General features: G+C 42.7%; 3 protein-coding genes across 6 annotated transcripts; 1 reads left to right on the top strand and 2 right to left on the bottom strand.

Moving 5' to 3' along the window:
- Window positions 1–1298: 1298 nt before the first annotated feature.
- Window positions 1299–4590, top strand: LOC146966721 (leucine-rich repeat-containing protein 14). The gene is made up of 3 exons (XM_085763322.1): window positions 1299–1953; window positions 2147–2971; window positions 3658–4590. Exons 1-3 carry the CDS (start codon window positions 1676–1678, stop codon window positions 4223–4225), a joined length of 1671 nt encoding a protein of 556 aa, XP_085619448.1. The 5' UTR covers window positions 1299–1675; the 3' UTR covers window positions 4226–4590.
- Window positions 4591–5654: 1064 nt separating this feature from the next.
- On the bottom strand, window positions 5655–12346 carry wdr97 (WD repeat domain 97). Of its 3 annotated transcripts, none has more exons than XM_085763309.1 (21): window positions 12257–12346; window positions 11624–11823; window positions 10951–11528; window positions 10536–10654; window positions 9722–10433; window positions 9484–9632; window positions 9173–9409; window positions 8963–9053; window positions 8731–8863; window positions 8562–8638; window positions 8394–8475; window positions 8140–8298; window positions 7901–8050; window positions 7643–7780; window positions 7380–7562; window positions 7101–7295; window positions 6893–7014; window positions 6628–6796; window positions 6132–6295; window positions 5984–6048; window positions 5655–5893 (listed from the first exon to the last, which is right to left on the bottom strand). In XM_085763309.1, the coding sequence occupies exons 2-21, from the start codon at window positions 11774–11776 to the stop codon at window positions 5712–5714; spliced, it is 3858 nt and encodes a 1285-aa protein (XP_085619435.1). In that variant the 5' UTR covers window positions 11777–11823; window positions 12257–12346; the 3' UTR covers window positions 5655–5711. The 3 variants fall into 3 exon arrangements, with proteins under 3 accessions (XP_085619435.1, XP_085619433.1, XP_085619434.1); XM_085763307.1 differs by having other exon boundaries at window positions 8394–8492; window positions 8564–8638; XM_085763308.1 differs by having other exon boundaries at window positions 8394–8492; window positions 8564–8638; window positions 11624–11818; window positions 12257–12339.
- A 449-nt stretch (window positions 12347–12795) lies between these two features.
- dync2i1 (dynein 2 intermediate chain 1) lies at window positions 12796–21686 on the bottom strand. Of its 2 annotated transcripts, XM_085763208.1 has the most exons (23): window positions 21547–21686; window positions 21267–21320; window positions 20483–21164; window positions 20326–20393; window positions 19747–20196; window positions 19564–19629; window positions 19120–19170; window positions 18605–18836; window positions 18344–18446; window positions 18069–18198; window positions 17877–17988; window positions 17697–17791; window positions 17450–17579; window positions 17135–17307; window positions 16242–16404; window positions 15705–15818; window positions 15510–15571; window positions 14801–14852; window positions 14636–14696; window positions 14175–14274; window positions 13934–14065; window positions 13474–13697; window positions 12796–13377 (listed from the first exon to the last, which is right to left on the bottom strand). In XM_085763208.1, exons 1-23 carry the CDS (start codon window positions 21559–21561, stop codon window positions 13206–13208), a joined length of 3441 nt encoding a protein of 1146 aa, XP_085619334.1. In that variant the 5' UTR covers window positions 21562–21686; the 3' UTR covers window positions 12796–13205. The 2 variants fall into 2 exon arrangements, with proteins under 2 accessions (XP_085619334.1, XP_085619336.1); XM_085763210.1 differs by lacking the exon at window positions 19564–19629 and having other exon boundaries at window positions 21547–21685.
- Window positions 21687–21856: the final 170 nt, after the last annotated feature.

Below are 21856 nucleotides of genomic sequence, written 5' to 3'. Positions count from 1 at the left end.
CCATTCATAGTTAAAGCAGTTTCGGGAGATGCTTGGAGATGGTAATGATCTTGAGCAGGTGTGAATGTTTGGACTGTAGGGTGTGGTGGTAAATTAGGGGCTGCATGCTCACCTTTCAGGGTGATAATCAGAGAGTACAATAGGTTGGCCAGACAGTATTGGGTGACTAGTGAAATGTGTGAATGTGTAAACACTTTATATTGGAGTCCATTTCCCTACGACCCCAACCTTACCTGCAGGTTATCTACAACCTAGCATGTGTGCTAGAGATATTTGGTACAGTGAGCAGGATGTGATTGTTATCGTCCAAAATGAATAGAGTGATGTGGACATGGAATTAGATAACATTGATGTAAGTGATGAAGAGTCAGGCAATGCTTGTGAATGGAGAAAACCAACAAGTTATTGCCCAGCCAATGTGAGCCAATGAGCCCTGACCCAAAAAACACACCATGCTCCATGGTATTGCTAGTAACATATTAGTCCCAATACTATTCTTTCTGGTCCAGCTCTCACAGAAGATGTAATTTCCCTCCCTAAACAACTGGAGTACTTCTGTGAGTTTGTGTCCAAACATACGTATGGTTTACGTAAGCTGACAACAAACACAAATGAGTACAGTGTTCAAAAGAATGGAAGATCTGTAAACACTAATGAAAAGGAAATGGAGCAAGTGTGATGTTCATCTTTGCTTTCTGGGATTATCACTGCAAACAAACATCAACGTTCATGTTTTTGCAATAAATGACTATTCATAAAATATGACTGAGGTTATTATGAGATTCTGCTCCCCCTTCAGCCTATGTCCCTAGAAAACATTACATTTTTGGAAACACTTCATTTTCAGCCTCAAAGGCCTCCTACAACATCTGACAGGTTGATTTTTTTTTCAATAGGTTATATTTGGGTTTTACAGGGTTAAGGAAGTGATACCAGGAAATGTTTTTTTGACTTATGTAAGAATCCAAACGTGGGGTTAAGTTTTACTCAGGCCATCAGTCATGTTGATGAAGTACTGTCAGTGCTACCAAGTTTAGCCTGAGACCCTCAAATAGAGGGGAGGGATATCACAGTTTAGTATTGTAAAACATTATACACAGAGACTATTATTGAATGGTATCAGGTGACAGTAAAATTGCAAACTACAAAATAATGATTTTATGTCACATAACCACACGAAATTAAGAGAAAACCTTTAAAATATAAGCTGCAGTAAAACTCAAAGTGCAAAAAGAGCAACGCCGTGCTTTCTTTCTTTGCATCAATGCTTACGTCACGGCTTTACGTGCTTCGTCATCGGCGTGCGTCTGTCTGGATTGTAAACACTCCTGCTCCAGCTGCAGCTTCCTCACTGAGACTTTGTCGAGTTAGCCAACATGATGTGCCAGCGTTTTATATTTCACCCGTGAATGTTTTCCAGTCGTCGCTGCGTAGGTTATTACTGTTAATAATCCAAGCAGCTATCAAGTGGTCTTATAAATTCTTTTTTGGGGGATTAACAAGACCCGCGTCAAGTTGCTTTTATAAAGCCAATCTCAGACCTGAGGCTAGTTTCTTGCTAGCTCACTCTGGTCTTTTGCAGAGGACAGGACGCACAGTTGTTTCTACTTTAGTGTCTATATTTCCTCATTTTTTAATTAGTTAAGCTAAAAAGCTCACCTCGCTGTGCGCTGGGATGGTTTTCACGTTGGTGAGCCTTTGTGCCAAGGAGGTAGTGAGTGACCACAGCTCGTCGCCCTGCTGGCTGAGGTGGGTGCCCAGGGAGCTGTTCAGACCGCTGCTGGAGGCCGCCTTCACCAGCTGCAGACCGCTGACGGTGGGCGAGCTGGTGCAGAGGTGGCCTGAACGGACCCTGCGAGTGGGAGGCCGGAGGAAACACGGGAAAACTACTCCAAATCGTCTCTGTATCCAGGCTTTGTTACTCGCTGTTGTCAGAGGACTCTCGGACCAAAGGTGAGTACGTGTGTGAATAATTATTCTGTCCACAGGTCTTGGATCATTGTCTGCACTGTAGTCAGAACAACACAAATGGATAAACTTGATTAAACGCACTCTTTTTTTACAGTATGTGCACTGATTTGGCTTCGTTTTATTGTTGTGTATGCAGAAATCAGCGACTAACCCCTGACCTGACCTGTTTTCTCAGATGTGCTCTGCAAATACTGGACCTCTGTGGGCTCCAAGGAGATGAAGGAGGGATGGGAGACCCGATGGGGGGCTGGTCTTTGACCGTAGCCCTCTGCACCATGGTTGTCCAGGCCAGAGCTGCAGCACAGAGGGCACAGAGGAGAGAAGGAGAGCGGGAGAGGAAGAGGTTCTCGGCCTTGGAGAGAGAACAGGATATAAAAAGAGAGAGAGGGCAGTGGAAGAGGGAAAGAGAGCCTAATGATGAGGATAGGGAGAAGGTAACAGTGGTGGAAGTTTTGAGTGAAGAGGAAATAACGAAGGGGGTCAGGAGGAGGATGGAGACAGAGAGGAGACGAGACGGCCCGTTGGCAGGTTCAGCAGGCAGCAAGAAGGAAAACGAGGAACAAGATGTAGGGAGTGATGTGTTGGTGCATGTGAGAGCTGATCTCTTTGTCAACGCTCGGTCTTGGGAGCGTGTCCGCGTGGCTCTCAACACTTCAGGACCACTAAAGCTGCAGTGCAGATACCTGCGGGTGGAGGAAATCTCAGTGTCGAGTATCAGGACTCTGCTGGACCTCCTGCCCCACCGGGGTCTCCAGGGCATCGACGTCCGCTACAGCAGCCTCGGGGTGGCCGGCTTCGCAGAGCTGCTGCCTCAGCTCTCCACCTTCCCGGCGCTGAACTCCCTCCGCATGCACTACTGTAACTTGGACCTTCGCCAAGACCTGCCCGGCCAAGAAGATGCACTGAAGGACTTGTCACAGGGTTTGTCACAGTTAAAGGAGCTGCGACGCCTCAGCCTCACCGCACTGCGCCTGCCAGGACAACTTCGTGTGCTGCTCAGGTTGGCCATGGATTCCTCTTTAACATGAACGCTGCTCTGTAACTTAAGACCTCTTGGGTATTATCAAGTTATGTTGTCCTCTCAAAATAGTATCTGACAAGATTTAACTGATTCTCAGATTGCAAAGTACAGTATTTCACATTTGTACAACATGGATTTAAGAAACTGAAATGTGACATACTGATCTTTAATAGAGCTGAAACAAGTACTAAATTTGATCTTCAGAAATCAACCAGTCAATCAAATGCATAGTCATTTTTGAGACGGGAATACGAAGGAGTCGCAGGCTGATGGTCAGATAAAACAAGAGGTATCTGACATTTTAGAGATTAAAAGGTTGGAGATCGATTTAACTCTTATAAACCTCTGGCAAAAGCAAAGTTGATTTAACACCAGCTGTAGTTTGATGCTTTCCCTTTGCACGTGGCCTTTGAGACACTCATGCTTCTTCTGGAGCTCACTGAGGTCAGGTTGTACGACTCTATCCTTCAATGAGTAACCACCCAAACTGAACTTGTTCTGAGTGGTGTGATGATTTTCTTTATAATGAAAAATATAAAAGGATCAAATCCAGAGAATTAGTCAATTATCTGAGATGTTCTTGGCCAGTAAAGCAACTACTATTCTGTACTGATTTGATTTTGATATGTGTAATAAGTGTTTTGTTCTTCACTCTTTTGTTACAGTTCACTGCCTCAGCCTCTGGAGATCTTGGAGCTGCCGTATTTGAGCCTGAGTCCAGCTGACCTCGCCTATCTGTCCTGCAGCCACCACGCTTCCACTCTGCAGCAGCTGGACCTGAGCGAGAACCGTCTGGATGAAAACACTCTGCCCTCCATCCGCCGCCTCCTCTCCCAGGCCTCCGGCAGCCTACAGCATCTCTCTCTAAGTGGCTGCGGCCTGACTGACGGCCTGCTGGGACTCCTGCTGCCCTCGCTGGGAGGCTGCTGCGCCCTCAAAAGCCTGGCTTTGGCTCTGAACCCACTTTCCATGTCTGGCCTCAGTGACCTGGTGAGGATGGCTGTGCGGATGCCTTCCCTCCGCCAGCTACTGTACCCCAACCCCCTGGAGGACTACCAGCCCGGCCTGCCTGACCTGCCCTCCAGCGCTCAGCTCTTAGACTGGCCTCTGGATGAAAGCACAGACATCAACACCACTAGCAGCCAGCTCAACAGAGTCTTAATGGAAAGCGGACGCTCCGACATCTTCCTGACCTGCGACCTGCTCAATTATGATAAAGATTTCCTGGAGTAGGGGAGAAGTCACACTGGTGCTTTTGAGTTCACTTACCGACATCCAAGAGCAATGTACAATCTAATTGTCATGCTAAATGTGATGTAATAAGCTTTTAAAAAATCTTTTCTTATCTTTTCCTTATGACCATAAGTGTTATGTGAGGGATTTTAACTATTCATTTATGCTTTGTCCTTCTAGGGACAAGTAACTACAGGAAGGAAAATGGTAATGAAAAGAGTACAGTCCTCTACAAAGGACGAATAATCACCAAATCAGATCAATCAGGAAAAACTAGAAACACTAACTTTGAAAATGTAAATGTTGGCTTTACGGCAGAGCTATGGATAAAGCTTGAGGTGAGGAACAATACAGTTAAAGGGATAGTTCAACATTTTGGCAAATTAGCCAATTGCCATAATCTCTATAGTCATAGCAGTAGGTTTTTTACCTCCATTTGTTGGTGCAAGCTATTTTTAGAACAGCGGAGCAGAGCCGTGAGCTGCTCAGAGCTACGCTACGGAGGCTAATGGGATTTCTTGGTTTCCCTCATCAAACTCATCAAATACACAATCCTCCAAAATGCTCTCGTGGACAAGTTGTGACCTGCACATTCACCACGCTATGAAATAATAACAGAACGTTACGAGACAGAATTGTTTTCGAGGCAAATGCAGAGACTGCTTGCTGAAAAACTCTGAGCAGCTCCGCCGTTCTAACAATAGCCTGCACCGACAATTAAAGGTAACAAACCTACTGCTATGACTATAGGGATTATGGCAATGGGCCAACATGTTGATATATCCTTTTAAAGGTGCTATATTACTAACAAGTTCATTGGTTGAATTTGGGAATTAAATTGTTGTGCATAAGTTACTGTCTTGTACCAAAAATAAGTTTATAATCAAGTCACCATGAAGTTTTTTACAAAGATGAACCTCTGCCTGGTCTGAGGTGAGCACCTCTCTGTCCTTATGCCTTTTCATCACTCACTGTCTTTACACAAGGCACAGCTCCAAATATCCGATCAGCTTACCTATGACATGTGCATAATGTAAATCAACCACCGATGCTGAACTTTATGGTATGTGTTTGCTATATATTTTAATAATATAAGTGGGAAATGACTGTAACTGCAAAATATTTAGGTTTTTAGAATTTTTGTACCAATTAACATGAGTGTCCTTGTTGTTGTTTTTCAAGAAGTAACATACTCTTACATTTGTGCTGTTTTATTCTACACGTTTGCCATACAATCCTTTCAACAATATCCGTTTTTGAAAAAAACTTCAGGTCTGTAATTTTTGTATTCAGTCGTGATTGTACATTAAGTCCAAAACTATCACTGTCATCAGGAAATGAATGAACCAAATCACCTTTGTACCACATGAATGCATGTACATACTGTAAACCACAGAATAAACCAGCCAAAGCAAAGTTTGAAGAGCCATTTCATTTTTCAAAACAATGCCTGTTATTGTCTCATGAGATCTTAGATGATGAGGCATCATCTGTAGTACTCCACCAGCGACTGCTCTTGAATGAAGTAGCGCCGTGGTAAAATCTTATGCCAGTCTTCCTCTGAGTAGGTGCGGAAGGGGCTCAGGGTGACACGAGGCATTGGAAAAGTGATAGAACTGGAAAAGTGCGTGAGGCAAGGACGGTTTCGCAGAGGGGGTAGAATTATTCCTGCATGACAAGATCACAGTAATTGTTGAAAAAAAAACATAAATCTAAAAAAATAAGTTGCATTTTAGGCAGAAAATTGAGAAATGTTACCTGGTGGCCTGCGTATTCTGGCCATGCTGTAAGTTTCCCCTAGACGCATGATTGGCTGAGAACTACTACATGGACAAAAGAAAAAATATGTAACTAAAGATCTTTCATAATCAGAGGAAACTACTGTATGTACATGACCTCCACATACCAGTCATATAGGGGCAGAAGTACGGTGTTGTTGGGACCGACAGGTGCGGCACGAGCCTTTCTGTGCTCCTCCTCTCGGACCGAACAGAAATAATTCAGCACGTCCACCACGCTGAAGGATGTCGGCTTCCCCGTCTCTGTACTCTTGAGGTACCTGTCGTGATCCTGGCGGCATGGGCGGAGAGAGGGAAAGCAGTTAATCACTTCCAGTAGCGAGCCTGAACCCGCCGCGCCAGTCAACAACACTGTGACAAGCTCTCACATACCCCTATTTAGAGGAGTTAAGGTCACAGTAAAGGACATCAGAAGCAAGCGGAGAGCTGATTCTCACAGGGGGAGGCTCTCGGTTTTCAAACACCTGTTCTGTCCTTTTGTCACACTTAAAAATACTCTAAAGGATGGTGATAATGATGAGGAAAAATGTGTGCTTTTTTCCATATATTGAACAAAGTCTAAGTTAAAGTTAAAAGTGCTGAATAAAAACATGTCTGCGTTACTTTGTATTTTGAGATCCATGAGTCCAGCCAACCATCTGCTCTGTCATGGAGGCTCTTCCAGATGTCAGACTGGTCCTGCAGCTCTTTGTCCCAGCTCTTCAACTCTGGCCACAGCCACTCCTCGGCTTCATCTACACCTAATGTAGTCAGAATGCGTATAACTGTTTCCCTATTGACAGAACAAGAGGATAATTAAAAAAAAACAACTAAAAGGTTAAGTGGCTTGTTTTAACTTGGATTATTATTTCAACATTGATGAACTCACCGGAGGGCCAGTTTTCTGAAGGCCAGGAGAGTGAGAAGCTTTTTCACAAGTTCATAACTGGCAGATTTCAGACGCATCAACAGATTCATCATCTCGACAAACGCTGACCGCTCCGAAGCAGGCTGAAAATAACATACAAAAACCGGTCATAACCTCAGAGTGCACCCCTAAAAGAGCAGCGACAATCCTGATCCTGGACATACAGTACCATTTGTGGTCTCACAAATTTAGGCACTAAGTCAATGAGGCCCTGGTAGAGCTTGTCTTTTTTGTCAAGGAGTCCTTGGCGATGCAGGGTCTGGAGTGCAGCGAGGACCTTCATTTTGGTCTGAGTGCTGCAGGTGTTTAGATAGCCCAGCAGCTGCAAGGAGAACTCCTCTGGAGACAGGGTGCTTGGTATTTTCTGCACACAAACATACACTCATTAGGACAGAGACCTGGACCAACTTTAACATTGTGCATTTTAGATGTCGTTGTAAAAAGCTACCTTCTTATCAGGGAACAGGTTTTTAAACCAGTCTGCGTCCGCAAACTGTTTGAGGAACGATGGCAGCTCAGGTGAGGGTGGACGCGTTTCTGAAGTCCTTGGACGAGGAGGACGAGGAGCAGGAGAAGCAGGAGGTTTGGGCTTGGGTTTGGGTTTCTCTATTGAAGGAACGATCTCTGGAGGCTACAGGGACAAGATACAAACAAATGAAAGCTGCTGTTCTTGTGCCAAATGTTCTTCTGTCCTCTAAAATATGCTGTTACCTCTTCTTTCTTCTCCACAATGACGGGTGTCCTGGGTGTGACTCTCGCAACAGTCGGTGGCCTGACTTTCACAGGGGGTGGTGGTGGTGGTGTTGGTGGTGGTGATGGTTCAGGACTTGGTGCTCGAGCCTTTTTCCTCTGCACATGCCAGTGAACAAAGGAAAGCAGATGAAGCTTAACACTGTAAATTACACAGAAAATGTCTAAATCCAGGATAAATGAGAACAAAGTGTTGTCCATCATGCAAACTGTTTATACCTTCTTTTTCTTCACAACCACAGGGATGATCACTTCCGGTTTAGGCTCAACTTTTTTTTCTTTTGAAGGAGGAGGGGCATAGGCCTTGTGGAATTCCCGTTTACGACTAAATGAAAATGTATCTTCGTCGATGGGTTCCTCAAAATCAATCTAAACAAAACACACTGTTAATCATCCATAGCACTTCTTTGTACCAATTATTAACATTTACGCTATTGACAAGGGCACTTGTATATAACCTTTATATTGCAGGGCAGGCCGTATATTATTTTCATGTAGCGGTCAAAAGCTTCTTTCTTGGTTTTTATTGTACTGGGAGGTTTCTCCTTCCTGCACTTCACTGTGCCTTGCAGGAGCTCAGAGAGGTCCATGTTTAAGGTCAGTAATCTCTCATATTCCTGGAACAACACAGAGGGAAAACAAATATTTGACACCCTTTTGTTCAGTGCTCTTTTGACATTCACTGTCTCAAATTCTATCATTTCACACACACCTGCTGTCTCCACATGTCGCTGGTCATTGATTGATTGGTAGCAACTGCCTTTGATTTCTCTTCCATGTTTTTGGAAGTGGCCCTGTTTGCACAGATATTGTTAATGGCTTATTTATTCATTGTATTGGATGCTATTCTTGTTTGTTATGTAATATGAATACATCTTACTTCTTTTTGATGCCCTTTTCTTTATCCACAATGATAGATGAGTCAGGGAGACGCGCAGTCCAATAAGTGTAAAGCAGCTGTGAATAGAAAATTTTTGTTTTGGTTGGAGTAAATATCCTGAGCTTTCATACAACCTTCAGCAACAGAGCTGTGTAATTTGACTAGTTACCATTTGTTGGTATTCTTTTGGCAGGAACTTGGCACAGTCAATTTTGTACAGGTCTCCTTTGATGCCCAGGAACAGCTCCCCTCCAAACCCACCATAAGCCAGACACTCAGGAACTGCATTGAGCTGTAGTATCCTGGAGGAGTGACAATATAAAAATAACTACATTACTGTATTAAACTATGCTTTTTCCATATGGCATGTACAGGTTCAGTGACACGTGATGAACATTAACCTGACGAGATTATTCTCCTCATCCCAGATATGCAACGTCCCATCTAAACTGCTGGAAACAAACACTTCCAGATCAGGACACACACACAGACCTGTGAGAAAATCGAGTGGACACCCAGTCACTCACACATATATAAACGTTCACAAGCAATTACAACATAATCCCCCAGCAAATAATCAATTTACTATGGGAACATGTTTCCTCTGTGACCTGTGAAGCCGTCTAAATGTCCTTCTGCGGGTGGCTGACCGGTCCAGCTCTGGTTGAGAAGGTTAAAGTGTATCAGACTGTGTATGCCACTGTCGGGCTCCTGAAAGGTCAGAGCCAGCTGAGGCCCCAGTGCTGGCAGGTAGACTTGAGGTTGGCCGCAGTGCAGGCTCATCAGTTGGCTGAGACAGTCCTGGGCGTAGGGGTGCACCCTCCACACCGCCACTGTTGAGTCCTCACCTTAAAGATTGGAGTAAAGTGGTTAAATCATCACTGACAAGAACCGACAGCTGTGAAGTTACACAAGAAAATACCTGTGGAGAGTAGACAGCCATCCTCAGGATGCGCTTTCAATGCGGTGACCTTTTGGCCGCCGTGTGCTGACGTCCTGTACAAGACTTTCCCATTATCCATCGTCAAAACACTCACACAACCTCCATTTTGGCCCAGTACGATCAAAAACCTGGTTTAAGCACAGAAATACAATCATATCTGCTGCTGTAAAGATTATTTGGCACCATAGAATATTTATTTTGAAATGAAAACGCTCACTTATTCTTGGCATCATTCAGAGATGCCTTGTTCCTTTGACTGCACCCTCTTCTCTCCTGTAAACCCTTCCACTCCTCTAAAGCTCTCTGGGTTTCAGCCACGTAACTGTAGATTACGAGGCAGCAGGCCGGACCAGGGACGGGCAGATTCTGGGCATCAGTCACATGCTGCTGCTGCCAGGGCCCCTGGCCTCTCCCCTTCCACTCTTGTATAAAACTGATTGGATTAGTGAGTGTGTTGGCTTGGATTACTGTACCTGCCTCAGTTAGGACCAACAGAATTTCTTTGTGCAGGCAATAGTCTGCACACAAAACCCTCTGCTTTGCTTTGAAAGAAGTCAAGACTGCTCCAGTTTCTGCAGTCACCAGAGTCACATCACTCTCCCCACTCACACAGAGCACTCTAATGGGGTACGGAGCAGGGCAGGGTGAGACTAGGACTTGTCTCAGCGGGGCGCCATCAACCTCTTTGAGTTTACAGTGGAAGTTGTACAAGTTTCTAATGCTCCAGAAGTCCACCCCCTGTTGAGAGAGGGAAAAGAAGGCATCTCCCTTTCTGCTGCCTCCCACGCACAAAGGAGGAGTTTTTGGCTCTGTGTGGACACAGTCAATTATATCGTCCTCTTCCATATTCCAACAACGGATGGTATAATCTGTAGAGGCTGACAACAGCATGCGTAGTCCAGAGCAGTAGAAGAGTGAGTTCACTTTACCTGGATACAGAAATAAAAAGGGCAGACATAATGGTCCAATCATTAAGAGAGAGAGAGAGACAGAGAGCATGGAAACATGGAGTTCTTCAGTCATACATTTACCGTTATGCCCTATAAAACACACACGTATCTCCCAGTTTGGATCCCACACCCGAATGGCCTGTTCCGATGCTGTGATCAAACAGTCCAGATGAGAGCAGTACACCATTGCATTGATATTGCTGTAAAATGCAAGTTGTATATATTAAAGCACCATGTATATTCAATTCAAATTCATTCATTCAACAGACAGAAACAGACCTTTGTAATCGCAATTTAATATGACAGCTTAGAAATGTGTAAATCTATTTATATGTGTATATATCGAAAGTCTAAGTTAAAGGTGGTGCATTGGACTACATTATATTTGGACCACCCTTTTAGGAGGCGAACATAAATGTGGAAAACAGTACTGGATTTTTGGAGGTGTACCTAATAAAGTTGCTACAAAGCGTATAGATCATGCAGCCATACACACCGTGAGCAGAGATCCTTCCTGTGCTCCAAAACCTTTCCGACATCCAAGTCAACCACTGTCATGACCTTCCCACACAGAGCGAAGGCCCTGTGGGGCCTTCCAGATCGCGGGGGTGCCAGCGCCATGTGAGTGAAAATACTGTTGCCCATCCCCTTCTGTATCTTCACCTTACACCTCATGAGCCTCACGGACCACACACACACATTTCCTACACCTGCTGTCACCAACTCTGCGGAGTGCTCTGCAGGCTGGCAAAGACGTATGTCCAGGGCATCTGTAGCGGCTTCAAGGGGCTGCAACTCATGGTCAAGAAGTGTGAAGACTGGACCAGGGCCCCAACCTACCAGACAGCCAGAGATCTTAGTGTCGGTCAGGCCAGCGAAACCCAGGCGTGCTGATAAAGTCCGCTTGTGGCCGTCAGCTGTGTAGAGACAGGCTGTATTGTCTGAATGGAGGCTGATGAACGCTGCAGCAACCTCAGAATACATCATGAAACGCACAGGGCTGTCACAGGAGAAGTGCTGTATGCAGTGGAGGCCGTGAGTGAACTCATAGTTTTTGTCCTCAGACTGTATCACCTAGAGAAACAAAGCAAGGGCACATAAACTGTGTGTAAGGCGTTTAAAAGTACACAGAACAAGTCAGCAAGTTATCACTCAAAGACACAGCCTACCTTGGCAGCAGTTTGCTTTGCACCCTGCTTGAACAAACTCTGCTTTCCAAGCGTTCCCCCGATCGATGTCTCCCATCCTTTAGACAGCTGTGTTTGGACAGGACTGGGGAAGTGCACTGTTGTTGTCCTGCTCCCCTGACCTGGGGCCAGCATCTTCCACCAGCTTCTACACAGGACTCTGCTACATCGAAGGACCTGAACTTGACAATGTGACATTTATCTACATAAAAATAATCAACTTTATGTTTATGAATGGTGGGCTTAAATTCTTTCTTTCTCTTGCCTGCTTTAAAACTTTCTGTAACATCACTGGAACAAATCAATGATCATAGATGGTCACAACACGTGTTGAACCACTTGCAACCACTGATTTACAGTTTGGTTCACTGTTGTTTTTAACGTTTCAGACCAATTGATCAACAAAATATGTAACGACTAACGTTAATCAATCATGATAATAATCCTTAGCTGCAGCCAAACATGGTTTCAGTCAACCGAACTGCTAACACAAGACTCCTAGGTTTCTGCCCCCCCTTGAGACATTTATCAACGCTTATTGTCATATTCTCACTTTCTCGCTCAGACGTATCAACCTTAAACGATGGGTAAACTAAGTATGAAGTATTTGTTTACCTTTGTACGAACTAGTAGTCGTGCATCCCGGATGCAACTAGCATAACTTTGCTCAAAGTTACTTTGTGCTCTGTGCGTGTTGCTAGGTAACGGGTCGCCTGGCTACATCCAAAGAAAACTTTGACTTGAACCAGCACCAAACAGCACCAGTTTCTCGGATACTGTACTTTACTCTTTTCTTTGAAAGCCTGGTGCTTCTATCTATGATTAAAGCTTATTATTAAAGAAAACACGTTTTCATCACAAGAGAACAGGTAATTTACAGTGATCTTTTTGGCCTTTCCACCCAGAGAAAATAAACAAAGTATTTATTTTAATTACAAATTACATGATACAAAAAATTCGAATTAAAACAGATTTTTTTTGTGTGTTTTTTTTCTGATGTGGAAATAATGGATAATTATTATATGCACTATTTCTACTTTGGTCAGTCAGGTACCGGTCATTTTCCAGTTCTTCATAATAAACAATGTTTCATGCAAGTTCAGAAGGTGAACTCTGTCAAAATTAAATTGCTACAGCATAAAACAACACAACTCCAGATATACAAACTTTATTTAATAAAATCTTACTTATTACCACCATACAAATATTCCAAGTTAGTCAAAAAAGTATAAATATTTACACCAACATACATTTACATTATATGTTTCTTATATTGTCTTTTGGGGAATATTAAATGAGCCGTGGCCTGTGTAAAGGATCTTTGGTATATCGCCATATCCCTCCCATTGCTATGGTTATGTACATATTTTTAGCCATGTGTCGTCAGTTTCAGAAGAAAAACCTACACAGGTCAAATTTAATTATGATATATACTATACAAATCAGTGACAAAAACAGATCTATAAATTGATCTTTTTGCTCTTCAGATATTTAAAAATACAGTAAATCATTTGAATTAACACAAACACATCAAGCCAAATGCAGCCGTTTCAGATGCAGCATTTCAGAAGGCTTCAGTCGTCATACTCTCCAACTTCTCCCCCTCTGCGAGAATGGGCACAGTCAAGTTTCTCGTGAAATAGTGCATTTCGATTTTTCCTGACTCATGCACCACCGCTATCCCTGAATATGTGTTTTGTTGTCCTGAGTCTCCAAACACAGCCATGTCAGTCACCCTGAAAAACAGGAAACACACACCTGATATTGACATATAACGTGACAAATGTAAAATCACTCACACAGTCATCAGTCATGTCTCTCTCTGGTGTTACCTATCCGCAGACATCCTCTCAGTGACCACAGGCTCTGTGTCATTTTTCATCAGGTCCCATATGTGGAGGTTAGAGGCCGCGTCAAGCACACAGAAGACTGTTGGTCTGGTCTGGGTCCACTGCAGCGATACCACTGGTTCACCTGCTGTGCTGTTCCTCCACTCTGCCACAGGCTGCTCGTGGCTGACCGAGTGCAGCCTGATGCTGCCATCTGCACAACCCACCTGCAGAAAGCACAGAGGAAAATAAGGCACATACATATTGAAAGTATCAATCAGTGCTTTAGAGGCCTTTGGACAGACCCATTCCAGTCATTCTAGTCATTTATGCTACGCTTAGCACTGTGCTTTATATCTAGTGTACAGAAATGATATCGCTCTTGATCCAACTCTACAAAAGGAATAAGTGTATTTCCCAAAATACTGAGCTGGTTCTATAACTTCAAAAACTGCACTCTTACCAAGAAGAAGTTTTGTCTGAAGGGAGAAAAGTGGATTAGGTTCACATCAACAGGTTGAGCTCCAGCCTCCTGAAATCTGTAATACTTTGGGGGAGCCTTCAAACCATGACTGGTTCCATGACTGACGAGACCCTAGGAGAGGATAGAAATGAGATTGGTATAATGTCACAATTTGAAACAGGTGCATCATCTACTAAAGAATATTACTGTATTACTCAATGGCAGACATGACAATGCTCACCATATTGGTACCAATAAAGAAATGATTGGAGTCAGTTGGAAGAAACTTTAAATGAAGAGTTTGTAATGGTCCCAGTTTCACTGCATCTCGTGGTGAAACCCTGAGAGGCAGACAGAGCAAGAGAGGGGGGAAAATGACATAAAAACAGAGGTCAAAGGTTATAACATTCCCATCCAAAAACAAACTGTACAAGACTAGAATAAGACACTGCATCACATTCACTCTGCATGTATACTGTGAGGTGACTGGCAGAGTGCACTCTGACTTTTGGATGGCACTGCAGATATAGTATGTTGCCAGGAAATGTTGACATGATGAAACAACGGCCTGGAGAACCGAACAAACAAGATCGTATGACTGCGACAGAGCAGCTGTGTTCGACTGGGCAGAGACATTGTGGGGTATTTTGAGCCCAGAGGCTGGCAGTGACGGATGCATCCCTGGCTATTTATCAGTCTCACCTCTCAGCAGTGAGGAGGGAGGAGCTGTGAAGCAGCTTCACTTTGCCCCCAGGCCTGAGCCCTGTAAGAGAGAAAGAGAGGTTGAAGCTGAGACAACATGTGTGTGAAAGATCAGCATGGCAATGGAAAAAGAGCATACATGCTTTGAAAACGTGAGTGCGTTACCTAGATCTGTTGGAGAGCCTGCCTCGCTGGCTTTTGGAAGTTCTACTACCACCTACAGGACACAGACAGAAAATCAATTAAGTCCATCATGACGTAAATAAGCTGTTTGTGTCGTAATATCTTTAACACAAATTGACACAGTTGGCCATCGGCTGTATCTTTTTGCAACTTTCTAATATGCAGTAAACATGATATATTGTATTAGTTTGATACAATGGTTTAATGATATGCAAAATCAAATTGCAAATATTCTGACAGAAGGTACTATTATGATAAGTTACAATTTTATTATTATTTTGGCTTGTGCCAAAAGAGTAGGCATCTCTGTAATATCATTATACATACATCGTTTATGGTATGTTGTGACACAATTTACTCTGGCTATTTAGGTGTTGCACTCGGCCAAACTGTGATTTTTTATAATATTTCCATATTTTGTTCAGCTCTATTTGAAAGTGATGAAAAATTAAAATCTGATTATTCTCAGGTGGAAAAATGTCAAAAATGTGTATATCATATCCGTGTGTCCACTTATGACTACTAGAAGTGCAGTTTTTGACACAAATCAACTGGCCACACTATATTAATTATCTTTCTGATATTCTATATGCACATGTCTTGTTCACCTCAGGAAGTATGTTTGGCTCGCATGTCTCTCCCCAGGGATCAACTATAAAGTTCCTCAGCCTGTTTGAAAATCTCAACCTACCCAGAAATTCAAAACCCCGCTTTCATCCAGAGAAGCCAGCTGGAATGACAATCCTGATGATTCTGGATTGTGAAACAGAATAACACAAAACGAAATATAAAGCCAACTGCGAATGACTAAAACATATGTCACATTTATAAAATGATATGCAAGATCTTAAATCAACGTGTTAACCGTCGCTATACAATTCCATACCTTCTTCAGATGCCAACAGAGGGACCTCTGGCCTCAGCCCCCCCGCAACAGTAGAGGGGACAACTTCTACGGACGTCACAGATGAGAAATGGCCCGAGCCGGCCATGACTGCATCTGCCGTTGACAAGGTGACAAAAGAGAGCATATCAGCACACACTCAATCATAAGAGCTGTTACATAAGAAAACAGACTCTGAACCTTAAGTGTGAGAAAGTGCAGAAGCAATCCTGAATGCCTATGCCTGGTAAATAAGGATGTTTGCTAAATATTGCCTGCTGACATTCATTTCCTTAGGACTGCAGTGCGAACAGCAAAATAAACAACAAAGGCGGAGGAGTGAAAGATGAAGGGTCTGGGTGGGGGTGTGGAGGGGGGTTATATTCTCAAAATAAAGACAGACAGGAAAACACGTGCTTGGGATAAGGTTGTGGAAACTGGTATGACCAGTGACGAGGTATATTTTAGGGGTAATCGGCAGCAGCAGCACATAATCTGTGGTATAGTGCAACATATAGTACACTATCATTTGAATTCTACCGGTGGAGAAGGTAGGCTGTCTGAAGGTCCACTCATCCTCCCCTATCTTCAGGCGGTTGTGGTTGGCAGCATGTTCCCTTAGGTCCCACAGCACCACAGAACCGACTGACGTGCCCGCAAACACCAATATGGCCTTTCCAGGGCTGAAACAGCAACACTGCACCTGTGACGGAGAAGAGGGTGCTATCATTTTATCATCATTTTTATTTAATAATAATTTATTAATTTGATGATAATTAGATCATGGAGTTTTACACAGTGAATTCGATTGTTGTGGGTCACCAAGCAGAGCAATAAGGCGTGTAAATGAATTTTTAGTTGTGAAGTTCTTAACTTTCCATAAGTTAGATCAGTGGTTCCCAACCTTTTTTGGCTTGTGACCCCATTTTGACACCTTCTGGCGACCCTGCGATCATGTGCAGTCACGTGATCATGGCCGTCAATCAAGATACGCCAGCTCAGATATTTTTATATGCTGCATTTCATTTGAACTCGAGAAAGTGAAATGATAGAATACAGTTGTTTAAGATTGTGTGTGGTGTTTTTAATCATAATTCTAAAAGGTATAATTATTACTTAAAAATATATATTTTTATCAGTAATTTTTTTAGTAAATTATTAGACATTTCAGACGACCCCATTTGAATTCCAGGCGACCCCACGTGGGTCCCGACCCCAAGGTTGAGGGTTAGGGTTAGGGTTAAATCAAAACTGGCAACTTTCTTGTCCCTCAAAAAAGCTAGTTTGTTTACTAATGAGAAAATAATCATTCCTATATTATATTGGGTATACACTACCCAAAGACTAAGTTTTGAATTCTATTATTATTTCATTTATCACCTTATATTACCTTTTACTTTGCTGTAACTGAAAAAGGAACCAGGAAATGTCACCTCAGATTCGTAGACGAGGATCTTCTGAGGTCTGGATGGCTCCCAGATGTTCCAGATGCAGATGATGGTGCAGCTGTCAAGTCGCACAGGGCTGGGCTTAGCTGTCGGCGCGTGGACCGACATCATGGTGTGCCTCTGGACCTGAGAAAAGTGCACCAGGCTGATGTGGCGACCTGTGATGTGAAGAGCTACCCGATTAGTGTATTCATGTAACTGTGCTGGTTTATACAGGATATTCTAAACATCATTCTAAACATCATTTAGCCTGTTGAAATACTGACAAAAAGCACAGTGCTGATGAGATGGGCGATGTACCATGAAGAAAAGGCAACTTAGTGTTGAGCTGTAAACTTCCATCGCTGAAAGAAAGCGTGTCTGTTTGAGTCCTCAATTTCCGCAGGGATTTTCTCTCAGCATGAACCTCTTCCAACAGCACAACCATGACCTTGATTCAGGCACAACACACAGCACGAGTCAGTTAAGTGCTGTAGACACAAAAAAAAATTCACAGAGTACAGACATAGAGGACTGTAACCTAGTTATGTATATATGTGAAGAAAACCTGTGTAGCTGAGCGCAGGAACGTCGTCAGACGCTGAGAATCAAAGTTTACTTCATTAATGTTCTTTTCTCGTGCTTCCTGAGAAAGGTTTGGATCTGTAAAAAATCACAGCAGACAACATTATTGAACTCTACGTGTGAACTCTGAGTTCATCAGAGGGTTATCTTGGTTTTTTCTCACCCCCGCAGGCTCCACCGTGCTCTGGAGGATGCTGTGTCCATTTCTCACACAACTCTATCTCCTCTGTTTGAATATCACGATCTGTGTTGTCCTCATTACACTGAACATAAGCCTGTCAGGGAATATGTTGCATGTTATTTACTATGTCTAACTGATTCTTTTACTTTCTTTTCTCTTTTATAATTGACCGACCTGTTTGGTGTTTGCAGTTCCAAAGGTTCTGATGTACATGTCATATTCATTGACGGGTGGCAGATCCAAAAGGGAGAATGTCCTTGAGAAATCCAGATCAATTAAGCGAAGCAGCTCCGTGCCGCGTTTCCTGTAAACAGAAAAGATTAAAGGTACAATTAAAGAACATACATGCTTTGGATGGGCTTGGCAAAAGTAAAATAAAAGTATATATTTCAAGATATCCAGCCACACCACAATGACCCATTTATCATTTAAAATAAAAAATTACTTACTTTTGTTTTGTGGCAACTTTCTTGCTGACTTCACGCTGTTTTGCTGCCACAAAGTCAATGAACCTCCCACGTGAAGAGGCCCGACTCTGGTTCTTCTCAGATCCTATAAAGACAGGAGCAGGAACAGATAATATCTAATGAAATTGTGTGCAAACTTTCCTCAGCATTAAGTGGGTGTCTTCCAGTCAGACACAAAAAGCATAGATCGATCTTAACATTGGACAACAAGTGCAGAGATTTAAAAATAAAGAAGAACCGAACCTCTGGACCGTTTCGGTGTGTCTTCGTCCTCTCTGTTTGTACTTTGTCTGGACTGTGTTGTTCCCACTCTCTCATTCTCCTCATTCATTGCTCTCTGAATTGCTTCTATTTCTTTTCTCTTTTGTGACACAAGCTCCTCTCTTTCTTCTCCCATTTCTGGAAACTCTTGCTCCTTCTCGTCTTCACCTTCATTTTCACTCTGATCCATCTCTTCAAAATCTTCCTCATAGTCCTTTGAACAGAGAAATAATATAAATAAATATTGAAAATCAAAAAAAAAAACATTCAGGATACTATCAGAACAAACTTCATAACTTATAAGAATAAAAATGGATGCACTCGTGTAAGCACTGACTACTCACCAGTTTCTTAGATTGTAAATTGATTACAGCATGCAAAGGTAACACAAAAATGAGAAAATGAATGTTTTAAAAAAGAGCATAACAAGACAGCTGAGAAACAACTGATTTTGGTATATGATCTATTACATAATTAGAAGAACGCTGTATTTATACCTCAAAATCATCTTCATATTCCTGGTCAGCTAAATCTTCGTTGTTGTCAACCTGGAGATGAAATAAAAGTCCATGAATAGAGAGATATTTCAAATACTTCAGAAAAGCATGCAGGAACTCCTTGGGATGATGTTACACTAATGCAGCAGAAAGTAAAAGAAACAGACCAGTGAAACCAGACCAAACCAGAAAAAAAGAGAAATCTTTTTATATTAAAGCTTTTGGAATAAGATTCTGCAGTACAAGCCAAGCAAAGTGCCACTGAGTGTTTGAGCTTCAGACTAATTGTGAGTAATTAGTAATAATCTCTCTGGCTGGCCGGTTAACAATGGAAATAAGAAAACTACACAACAAAACAGGGAAGAACAGATAGACCAAAGAATTGCAAGATCAGACTATTTTCCATGAAGTCTGTAAGCAGGGAAGCCAAACTGAGCATCTTACAGGCTCCTCTGTGTTTCCTACATCTTTGACACTAGTTGTCCAGTGCTCAGACACGATCTCAACTTCCTGGATTGTAAATGGAGCATGTGGGAGAAGAAGGCCATAAAATCCATCAAATAATCCATAATATTACAGTACATTAGTGTGATAAAGGCTAGACATGCACTTTATGGGTCTACTAACCTCTGTCTTAGTTTCATGTCTATGACTTTTGTCAGAGGCTGAATTCTTGAGGCTGGTTCCGCCTCCATCATTTCTTTCTAGGTCTTTATCTTCTCTGTGACTTCTCTCTTTGCTTTTTGTCTCTGGATCTTTTTCACCTCCTGTTTGCCTTCTCTCTTTGGATTTTTTGTCCGGATCATCTCCTCCTCTGTGTTTTCTCTCTTTGTATTTATTGTCTGGATCATCTCCTTCTCCTCTGTGCCTTCTCTCTTTGTATTTTTTCTCTGGATCGTCTTCTCTGTGTTTTCTCTCTCTGTGTTTTTTCTCCGGATCCTCTTCTTCTCCTCTGTGCCTTCTCTCTTTGTGTCTGTCCCGTTCTGTTCGCTCTCTGTCACCACGATCATACTTTTCCCCTTCACCCGACCTTTTCAAGTCTTGATGCTCCCTGGATTCAATGTCATGCGTTTCATCCTAGGGAGCAGGAAAGTCCACAAAAAAAGACAAATATATCTCCAATAGAGCAGAAATATTCAATAATTGATTTACTTCTCCTTAGAATACAAAATAGTGATGTATAATTAATAATACAGAGATTCTTACACGATATCCTCTCTCTTTGTGTCTCCTGTCTCTCTCCTCTTTATGTCTTTTGTTTTCTCCTCTGTTTTCTAAAATCAGAAACAAAAGACAGATAGATTGGCTTCATATTAAATCTGTAGATATGGCGAGATAAATGAACACACTGTTGTATATTTACCTCTTTCCTCTTTACGTTCTGAATGCCTCCTGTCTCCATGTCTGTCTCCTCTGTCTTTGTCAGTCCTCTTGTCTTCATACTCATCTTTGTGTCGTTCTCTGTCCCGATGCCGCTCCCTCTGTTCTCTGTCATACTTTTCTATCTGATCTCTACCTCCTTCTCCACTTTCCTCATGTCTCTTTCTCTCCCTCTCAATCCTGTGGCGTTCTTCTCTCCTTCTTTCCTTGTCTCTCTCTTCCCTCCTCTTTTCCCTGTACTCTTCATCATATCTCTCTCTATCCTTTGTCCTGTCTCTCTCCCTATCAGTGTGTCTTTCCTTATCTCTCTCCCTGTCATCTCTATTCCTCCTTTGGTCCCTGGTCTCTTTATAATCATCACTGTACCTGTTTCCATCCATAACTCTCTCCCCTTCTCTTTCTCTCCTCTTTTCTGTGTCTTTGTCCCTCTCCTCTCTTCGATCCCTGTCTTTATCACCTCTCCTATCCCGTGAGCCCTCTTTACCTCGCTCAGTATATCTGCCTTTTCCGTCTTCATCTCTTCTCTCTCTTGTACTTTCCCTGTACCTGTCTTTGTCTCGTGTGGACTCCTTCTCTGGGTCTCTGTGACGTCTCTCTTTAGATTCCCCACCTCTGTGCTTTCTCTCACTGTCATCTCGCCTCCTAACATCACCATGTCCTTCCTCCTAAAAATAATAAAGTAAAACACATGTTATTATTTGGGTCCGTTGTTCATTGTTCATTCCACAATGTATTCTGCAGTGCTTTTCTCATCTCTCAAAACATACCTTGATATGTCTTCTCAGGTCAGCTGGTCTCCATGTATCTTCCTTGGTTATTTTCTAAATAAATACATCATCTTGTCATGACTCGTATTTCCACATTTCAACAGACGTTTGCAGACAGAATAAATCACATAACATCACAGTGAACCCTAGATAAACAGGGACATAACGTTCCTTTGACAACGTTTGGTAATTAGTTACGACAACGGACGTGACACTTTCTACTGAAAAACATTTACCGACATCAGCCTGCGTAGGCTAGCAACAAAGATAAAGCACTTACCTTGTCACTATGCATGTTTGCATCGGTGTTTTTCCTTATTTCTTGAGGTTTTCAATCACCGAAAACCAGCTCATATTTTTGTAGTGACGCCGCCATGATGGACTAGCACTTCTGCGCATGCGCAGTTGCTCGAAACCATGGAGCTCGCGTCACTTCGGCTTGACAACAGGATTATTAATCAGCGGCGGAGCAGTCGCTGGAATCAACAGCCGATTGCCATGGCAACTACTACTACTACTACTTTCATCTTTCTTTCTTTAAAAAAAATATATATTTCTTTCATCTACTATAATAATTTCCACATGTATCC

Source organism: Trachurus japonicus, chromosome 20 (genome assembly GCF_045865225.1).
Source record: "Trachurus japonicus isolate A0001 chromosome 20, Traja_1.0".
Taxonomy (NCBI): domain Eukaryota; kingdom Metazoa; phylum Chordata; class Actinopteri; order Carangiformes; family Carangidae; genus Trachurus; species Trachurus japonicus.
This window is presented reverse-complemented; position numbering and strand designations above follow the sequence as displayed.

Excerpts from the sequence above, each read along its gene's own strand:
- LOC146966721 (XM_085763322.1), top strand. The coding sequence starts at position 1,676 with ATGGTTTTCACGTTGGTGAGCCTTTGTGCCAAGGAGGTAGTGAGTGAC. Across the intron at positions 1,954-2,146 it reads AGAGGACTCTCGGACCAAAG|ATGTGCTCTGCAAATACTGG; the intron begins GTGAGTACGTGT and ends CTGTTTTCTCAG. Across the intron at positions 2,972-3,657 it reads CAACTTCGTGTGCTGCTCAG|TTCACTGCCTCAGCCTCTGG; the intron begins GTTGGCCATGGA and ends CTTTTGTTACAG.
- dync2i1 (XM_085763208.1), bottom strand. Across the intron at positions 20,197-20,325 it reads ACAAAGAGAGAGGATATCGT|GATGAAACGCATGACATTGA; the intron begins GTAAGAATCTCT and ends CCTGCTCCCTAG. Across the intron at positions 18,447-18,604 it reads CACACCGAAACGGTCCAGAG|GATCTGAGAAGAACCAGAGT; the intron begins GTTCGGTTCTTC and ends CTGTCTTTATAG.
- wdr97 (XM_085763307.1), bottom strand. The coding sequence starts at position 11,776 with ATGCTGGCCCCAGGTCAGGGGAGCAGGACAACAACAGTGCACTTCCCC. Across the intron at positions 9,054-9,172 it reads ACATTTAGACGGCTTCACAG|GTCTGTGTGTGTGTCCTGAT; the intron begins GTCACAGAGGAA and ends ATTTTCTCACAG. Across the intron at positions 6,797-6,892 it reads TTCAGAAAACTGGCCCTCCG|GGAAACAGTTATACGCATTC; the intron begins GTGAGTTCATCA and ends TTCTGTCAATAG.